Raw genomic sequence first — 9362 nt, 5'->3', positions numbered from 1 at the left:
GGGGGCAGAGGGGTCTCACATGAGGAATCACATTGATAAATCTTAGGAAGCAATGCAAACCTCAAAAGTTGTTAACCAAGCATGGTAGATTTCCATGAAGAAAACACGTACTTCAAATGGCCATGTGAGGAGCACAAAAGGCATGGACTAATGATGATGTATTTCAACCTATTGAAAGCCCTCCCGATCTAATGAAAATTATGTGTTGAATCAATTATCTTATCGGTAGTGCTAATTACTTTCTCTCTATTGGGCCATTATTGGTGTGGCCATCTTGAAGAATGTTCTTGACCCAAAGCTTGAAGACTAAAGAATATTCTTGCACTCATTGGAGGAAGCCAAAGAATCAAATCCAAAGTTGCACCTCAATGGGAAAGGGCAAGGGGCAAGACCAAGATGAAGTGTCACCATTGTGGTAAGATGGGACACATAACAAATAAATGCTAGCATTAACTCTAAGCCAAAGCAAACATGATGACTAAAGACAAGGAGATTAATGAAGACTCAGATACTCCCTTTAAAAGAATGCATGATTCTCACACTATTCCCCCCATAGTGTGAAGTCCCAAGTTAAAGCTATCATTGTAGCCCAAGAGGCAAACTGAGGTAGATCACTCTAGCAAATAACTAAGAGTGTAGACTGAGTACATGTAGGATTCATCACTAAGGGAAAGTGCTAGAAAATAAGTGAGAGTGTAGACTGTTACATGCATGATTGGGGATTCAACAGTAGGGAGTATGCACCTTAGAGATAAAAGATTGCTAAAGATATGAGAAATCACAGTGGTAAGCGTTAAGAAGTAATGTAAACCTCAAAATGTATTATCTAGACATGGTAAATTCCTGAGAAGAAGGTACCTACTTCCAAGTGAGCATGCGAGGAGCACAAAAGTCTCCAATCAACGGAGGTGGACCTAGAATCAAGGGAGATGATCACAGCATGTTTTTGTGAGGATTAAGCTAAGCCATGTGCTATTTAAAGGCCTCCCAAGTAATGGAAATCATGTGTTAGATGAACCCTCAAGCATTGTTGTTATCCTATCTACTTCTACTTAGATTATGCCAATATCTTGACAGCCTAATCCATTGATATCCACCCAAATCAACTCGCTAATTTCAAGTTCCACCCAAATCAACTCGCTAATTTCAAGTAAGTTACCTCTCATGTTAGAAGTACCTTATTGCTATCCTAGTGTTGGGGACTCCATCTTATGTCATTAGGGGGGGGGGGGGGGGGGGGGGTTCTTCGGAAAACTGAGTTCATAATCAACCTCCAACATGTAACCTTGGCAAGACACGTTCGACATCATGCACCCTTGGCCAGACACCTCTAACATGCACCCTTTGGCGGGGCTCACTAATATTGCATGGAAATCTAGCTCTACAATGTTTGTCTCACTCACAAACTTAAGCACTTAAGCTCAAGACCATGCGATGATTTGCTAAGTTGGGATGCTCGAATGGCTCCTTATTTCCAAAATCAACGAGGTTTTTCTTCCAAGGTAGTGCTTGACCGTATGGGAAAGAGGCAAATGAATCCAAGCATCAACATTACACTGTGTACACATAAGCCCATGACATAAATTCTCTTTCTTTGCAGAAAAAGATTGTAAAGTGCTCCAATACTTGATAAAACCAGTGTCATTATGTGCAATCTGCACAGAGATTTCATCATTTGAGATGTGAAACAAGGCGATTTTGCGTGGTAAATCTCGGTGTGAGAGGGTATGCTGTGTGGGAATATGATGCAACATACTTCTCTTGCATCCTTACTGCAGGGATTTTGTCACAGAGAATGACCTCTCTCTCTCTGTGCATGCACTAATGATGGGCAAGAAAGCTTATTTGTTGATAAAATGGTATCATGAAACTTCATAAATAGAGCCTACATACATGCAATTTCAATGAATTATGGTGCTTCTTTCCTTGAAAGATTAAGACATTAACAAAATCAGAGACATCTGAAATCGGATGCTACAATGGGGTACACATATATATATGTACAACTATGCCAAAACCTTGGCTGCTTACTCTTAGCCAATGTAGAGTTTTGGCTTGTCTCGTGAAGGTTCTTGCTTGAATGAGTCAACCTTGTAAACCTGTGAGCTCACATTTTTGTCTCTGTGCACGTATCCTTTGACATGTTTGAGAAGATAAGGACCTACAGTCAAGCGAATCGTTGGTCAATGTGAGCATTATGGCCATTCATATTTGCATGTATTTTAAGAAAAAACAGGCACACACAAACACACATACACATGCATGTACACACAAAACGCATACGCATACGCACACACATGGCATGCATGCACACACCTACACACCCCCCCTTGAATAGCCTCCACACACTCATAGTAAGGTGTGTGGACGCACATGGCATGCATGCACACACTTACACACACCCCTGTGAATAGCATAGCATCCACACACCCATAATAGAGTGTGTGGACACACATGGCATACATACACACAAATGTATACGCATAGCCAGGCATATGCATGCACATACCTACGCGTGAATAGCGTCCACACACCCATAGTAGGGTGTGTGGACGCACAAGGCATGCATGCATACCTACATCCCCCCCCTTGTGAGTAGCGTCCACACACCCATAGTAGGGCACTCTTGTGTGTCATAAATCAATTGTACCTGCACCAGTTAAGTCGGAGTTATCCAAGCTGGGTTGCAATTGTACCTGCACCAGTTAAGTCGGAGTTATCCAAGCTGGGTTGTTGGCTGAAAGACCAGCTCCTCCTCAACGAAGGCCAACCGGCAGGATTGCACCCTGAGAAGCAATTCTCTTTGCCAGTGGTGTTAAAGCACGAGTGCTTCTTACGGTTGGCGAGAGCGGGGGAGGAGGAGGTAGTATTGGCTTCCAGCGGCAGCAGCCGCTGGCGAGGGCAGCTGGTGGAACGCTTGTGGCAAGCCTTCTTTTGGGTTGTCGTTGCAGCCAAGGCTTGTGTTGAGTCTGCTGCTTGGAGGGCTGGCGGCAGCGGGAGGGGGCGTATGGCAATGATGGGCGCTTTCGTGGGGCTTGATTTCGGCGTAGAATGCGACGAACGGCCTTGGCTTGTGATCGGTATAGCATTTGGGGACGTTGTTTGCTTCCTCCTGTTTGGAAGCCTGGTTATAAGCGCAGGCAAGGGCCTTGGAGGAGAGTTGCGATATTCTTTTGGGATTAAGGAGAACCTGCGTGTGGCCTTGGTAGCAGAAGGGGAGGCCAGAGTTGGTAGAGAGAGTCTGGTTTGGCTTAACCAGGGCGTTTTTGGGCGGCGCGTAGGGCTGGCCTTGGGATTGTTGGTGGCGATCGAGCGTGACTGTCGGTGGTGGTGCAAGTCGGGGCTTTTATTGAGCAGGGGTTGTGTTTGATGTGCATTGCTCTTGGAAGCTTGGCGGTGGAGGGGGCTAAATCTGGAGGGTGATTTAATGGGACGCGCGGCACCGGAGTCGGGGACGGGGGCGGTGGAATTGGTGGAGGGGGTGTAGATGTAGTTGCTAGTGGTGCTGGTGCTGGTGGTGCTGGTGGTAGGAGAGGGAGAGGGAGAGGGAGACGAGGAGAGGCGCCATGGGCAGTTGGGATTGGCCGGGCGGGCGTCCACGAAGAAAGTTCTGGGCAGCTTAGAAGCGGCAAGGTTGGCGGGACCTTTTCTTCTCACAACCACTGACGACGAACAAGCAGAGGACGGCGGCGAAGACAGCGGAGACAACCACGGCGAAGGCGTAGAGGCCGGGAGCTCCGTTTTTTGAGGTGGTGGCGGGCAAGCTGAGACCCTGGGATAACGGCGGGAGGCGGCAATGGGGGGAGCTGGCTGGCAGTGGCGAGAGGTCTGTGAACGTCCTTTAGCTCCGTCGACAGAGTCTCCAACGCCGGGGGCACAGCAGCGGCGATCGCCGGCATGTAAGGCGAGCTTTTGTCGTCTAGTGCTATTTCCAGGGGCGCTGCTAAGGCCGCGACGCATGACGCATTGGAGCTCTTCAAGGCGGGCAACAGCACGGTCTACCTAGAATTCAACAGCAAAGACTGAATCAGAACCAATGCATAATCTCAAACAGAAACCACATGGGGGGACGGATACCTTTCTGGCGGTGTCGGAAAGGGTTGGAGCTGCCATTTTCGTGACAGAGAGCGCGCCTCCCTGCGTCAGACCATCACAATGGGCGTTTCTGCACAACGGCAATGGGCGTGTCTTCACAACGGCAATATACTGCAAGATGGGAGGCATCCATCTTTGTTGTGTTGTGAGGATGATGACGTGTCGTCTCGTGGCTTTTTTTGTAGGATGCCTTTCAAAAATAGAGAGAACCATATAAATGCATCTATTATTTTTTTCCCTTATTTTTAAGGCAAATTCTCTCTCATTTAACACAATACCATAGGAAAGCTTATTTATGAGTCCACATTTATTATTCAAACGGTCACAAAATCCCCAAAAATAATCTCTTCGTTATTTTCCTTTTCCGTTTTCGAGAAGGCAAAAGCATTCTAGTAGATTTTTTTTACCTTTTACCCGCCAAAACAGGCCTTTTTACCAGCCAATATTTCTCATAGACAATTTTCAAAGGAATTCAATTTCGTACTATCTTTTATAATCAAAAGCACGAAAATAAGTTGATTTGTTTTAAAAACTTACATGGCCGTAATTGAATATTCCAAATGGAGGTGGAATTACAAAGTACACTGAAGTGTTTAAAGGAAAATATCATAGCTTTCTACACTTGGACACCTTTCCCATGGTTCAATTAAGTGGGATTTGAGACATCAAAATGCCATAAATGCAAAGATTCCTAGATTCTCTCATGGCCAAGTTTCCATGTCACCATAATGAAATTAACCAAGTTTCCATGCCACTATAATGAAATTAACCAAGTCTCACAACAAAATTTAAATGAAATGGGCCATGAGAATGAGCTATTGGAGGCATATTCAAAGGCTCCCCCCTATAGGGCAACAACCAAGGGGAATTCACCTTGGCAACCAAGGTGAATTCAGTGTTGGCTTGCCGTTCACGCATGATAATATAAAATTGAACATGTAGTACATTTACTACATTGCCAATACCTTGGAAAAAAACTATTGAAACCTACCACTTGTGTAAAATTCAAGCTCTCGATTTGTTTCCTACAATAGACAATAGGATCCATGCTACCTTGGTTGAGCCTAGTTGAGAGTTGGTGCAACTAGCAAGGGCATGTGAACATCCTTATACATGCAAGCCAAATTTTCACGCACCAACGAAAGTGTGAAAACGAGTTGTGGCTTAGATGCATGTTGATGTGCAAAATGTCAAGTTCATAAGGTCTATTATTTGTGGTTGCAAACTCAACCCCCACTTCTTCTAATGGTTAGGTTTTGCAACTAGCTGTAAGTTTTTTAAGTTTCTTTGACATATTTAAGGGTTTATGTCAATGAAGAATAAAACCTCATCAAAAGAGCCAACACATGGTAGAACCATATGGAGGGCTTTCAGTGCTTGAATGCTTGGATGTGTGATGCCTTGCTCTGTATGCTTAGAGCTTCTATTTTATATGGTAAACCAAAATAATCTCATGCTAGTAAACCAAAATAATCTCATGCTCAATGTGTATTCACCCATCTAACTCTCCTCAAGTGTATTTGCATGTCTAACTCTCCTATGCTCTAAAAGAGAGGAGGGAGGAGGGGGCTTTACTATTAAGATTTCCCAACTCTAAAGGAAATAAAAAATACCTCAGGCTTGCCATTGTGCTGCATCATTGATCGTTTATGCTAACTATGCATGCTTCTTATCTCATCTGCTATAAAAGATGCATCGATATTTAGATTGTGGTTGCAAAGAAACCATGTATTTTTTAAAGCCCTTAGGTCCTAGCAAGTAACTATTGGAGTTGCAACACTATTAAAAGGTTCGAAATAACTTTAAGGGTGCTTATTTTGTCATTTTTCTCACATTACCTATGAGGTATAGAGAAGATAGTCAAAGTGGTTGGAGATTGTCAAGCTCAAAGATTGGGACCCATCTCATGCATGTATGGTTTCATCTTAGGCATTGTAAGTTTGTATTGCAGTTGAAATCAAATATCCACTTTTATTGCAGCAGTGACCCACAAAAAGTATAGAAGGTGGAAAAGATTCAAGGTCTCACATTGTGCATAGCTCAATGAATTAAACTACATCAAACCCCCCAAGACTAGCAACAACTCACCGTTGCATAGTCAAACGCTACAAATCAACCAACCATAAGGTTCATTCTAAGGTTGAGGGCCTTCAACTATGGTGGGTTGTACTTTTCTAAATGGCAAGCCTAAAGACTACATGTTTAACCAAAATCTCACATGTGCATTCTTGTGCTAAGGCTTTGGGATGGTCTCCTTTACAATTAGATCTAGTTCATGTCATAACTCCTCCTTTTTGCTAAAGATTTAAGTGTAATGCTTCCATTAAACAACTAGTGGAAATTTCTTTTCAAGGGGAATTCTTGATCCCAAGCATAGTCATCAAAGTTCAATGGGCTAGTTGCCACTTTAAACATAATCTCAAATGAAAATACTTGTTCGTAGTAATTTCAATGACACTTTTATAGTACTAAACTATTAGAAATATGATCCTCGTAATTATAAATGGATGAAGGGGGTGCAATGCCATTTGTACTTTTATGTGTATGATTGAATATTCAGAGTTTATTTCTACGTGACAACACATTGGAGCCACATGAAGTTAACATATGAGTGAGTAGTTGGGTGGTGAAATAAAGAGAAATCTCGAAAAAGTCCACATGAAAAATGTCCTCTAGACTTATGGTAGCCTTTGACTCATAGTTAGTGAGAGAAAATCATAGGCATACTTGAATCTACTTTGATATTCACATTTCATTAATGATTATAGTTACAAATTTATTGTGGATGTGATATCGTGTTTCCATCCTCCTTAGATTACCAAAAAGGCATTAAAGATTAAGATTAGTATTAGGGTCTCTTAATACAAAGTTAGGATAGTGTGCTTTGAGTTTTGATATATCTTTCTTCCTCAACTATTATAGAGAGAGAGAACCTCAAACTTCATAAAATTTGGTCCTTAAGATAGATAGATATAATAAGTAGCTTGGATATTAGTTCACACACTAGATGATGGCTCTTTTTGGCTAATTTAGAATTTCTACTCTTTCTAACCTTGTTGCTCTACCCTTAATGTGCCATTTTAAAAACTCTTTGTTTTTTTCATGAGGTAATAATGATCACAATTTGAAGTGGGATCAAGAGATTGCATCAAGTGAGCATTGTCGATATCATCAGTCGTTGTATATTTCTCTCAATAGGCAAGCATATATTGTTATCACATTCAATTTATCCAAGGATATCCACTTGTTGCCTCCCTGAAAAGAATAATGTTCAACCCCTAAAAAATACCAAGAAATCAAACCCATGTGTCAAAAAAGTAACAATTTAAAATATGTAAAAAGTTCTAGATCCACAAACCATAGATACCTTATATACTTACTTCTTTCTTTTTTCTCTTTTGCAAATAGCTTTTCTTTAGCATATTTTGGTCTCACATATAGGTTGGCATGATAATAACCTTAAACAAGAACAAAAGGTTTCAAAACATTGATCAAAGGCAAATTGAAACTTATGCTTCATTCACCACATTGTATCTATTACACAACTAGAACACAAATTGAAACTAGAACCAGTTTGAGAAAGGTCACTTTGGATCAAAGGGAAATAAGATGTTTCCTTTTTCATCTTTTGATTGATTTAAGTTATCTTTTGTCATCTTTTGCAAGGATAGCTATTATTTTGTAAGGAATGTATTTAAGGGAAAAATAAGTTGCATTATGCTTGCACCAATTGGTGGCAATACTCACCAAAATATCTTTCAAATCTGGTTCAATAATCCTATGTTCACTTAGACCACACTTTGAGTAGCATATACAACGTAAAAAGTAATTTAATTAAGAAAAACATAGACAACATAGTAAGTAAATTTAATTAAGGAAAACACCTCACATGTAGAAAAACCTCATAAAGCATGAAAAAGTGCATTGGCCCATTATTAGCCTATGTCCACATATCACTACCATATAAATGGCTATAAAAGGAATAATAAGAAAATTATATCGCCTAGATGTTTGTGATAGTTGAGTCTCATATGACTCCAGAGGGCTATGCATGATGGGGATTGTTGGCACTTTGATTAACACAATAGAATGTAGTCAATTGCATGACATTACAACAAATGAATACACAAGTATTTGACTTGAGTTACAAATGTTTTTTCCCCTTTGCATATGTACACACTCTTATGAGCGTGTGTAAGTGATCTTATTATGTTACTTCACTCATTCCTATCAATCTACTTTGAATATTGTGCTTCCATCTATCTTCCTTTCTTACTACATCTATTTGGGTGGTTTTACTTTGATCTCTCCGATCCAATAATTGGTATCAAAATAGGTTCTCTTGGCTCTCACCCCCTTGTCATCTTCTCCTTAAGCTACTATTTTGATTATCTCATATTGATCTATCCTCTTAGGTGTGTTAGAAGTTAGCTTCAATGACCATCTCCAATTATGGTCATGGTATAAACATTGGGTAATGGTAGTGGTCATGGACATTAGGGATTGAAGGGGCCATAGGTATGGTTGTCAAAGGTTATGTTTATTGAGAAATGTGGTGCCATTGAATACAAAGAAGAGGTAGGGAGTGAGAATGAGTAGCTAAGAAAGAGCAAAGTCTAGCTTGAAGCCACATGAGCAAAGGGAATTATTCCACATTGATGTACAAGCCCAAGGGTGTACTTCCTCATGTAAAAGAGGGCCATTTTAAGCAATGAACATATCACTTGCACTTATCTCAAGTTTCTTTATGTGTCCAAGTTAATCTCTAATGAAGTCTAATTAACTTGAGTGTAATTTAATTAGCACACACACACTCATCATCATGAGTTCACTTAGGTATCACTCACCTTAGATTAATCATGTTAATTATGCTATCATTAGTGTAAGATTAGGCTTTGATTGGGTAGATGTCTTATCATTAGGAGAGCTTGATACATGCTTCTATGTGTGGATTATCGGGGTTCTCTCATGCGTGAGTGCATCTTTGTGAGTTTCCTTGGTGATTTTTCACCCGTGCGAGGTATGTCACACATGTTGATGCATTATTTGGGCTTGTTCACATGTGATGTGCATTGTTAGCCTTAATTCACATGTGATGTGCATTGTTAGCCTTAATTCACGTACACTTTGGCATTGCCAGCATTTTCTCACACTATTTGTGCTTGATCACATGCATTAGCACATTGTGGGCTTGTGTTACACATTTGGGGGATTTTATGAGTTCATGTATACATCTTAGGCCTTACTGGTGGTTGTTCAGACACGTC

General features: G+C 41.0%; 1 protein-coding gene across 1 annotated transcript; it reads right to left on the bottom strand.

Moving 5' to 3' along the window:
• Positions 1 to 1899: 1899 nt before the first annotated feature.
• On the bottom strand, positions 1900 to 4224 carry LOC147615936 (uncharacterized). The gene is made up of 3 exons (XM_086777914.1): positions 4078 to 4224; positions 2697 to 4002; positions 1900 to 2161 (listed from the first exon to the last, which is right to left on the bottom strand). Exons 1-3 carry the CDS (start codon positions 4222 to 4224, stop codon positions 2034 to 2036), a joined length of 1581 nt encoding a protein of 526 aa, XP_086634040.1. The 3' UTR covers positions 1900 to 2033.
• Between the last annotated feature and the right edge of the window lie 5138 nt (positions 4225 to 9362).

This window comes from Cibotium barometz, chromosome 39 (genome assembly GCF_041138505.1).
Source record: "Cibotium barometz isolate CiBa-2024 chromosome 39, ASM4113850v1, whole genome shotgun sequence".
In the NCBI taxonomy this organism is placed as follows: Eukaryota; Viridiplantae; Streptophyta; class Polypodiopsida; order Cyatheales; family Cibotiaceae; genus Cibotium; species Cibotium barometz.
This window is presented reverse-complemented; position numbering and strand designations above follow the sequence as displayed.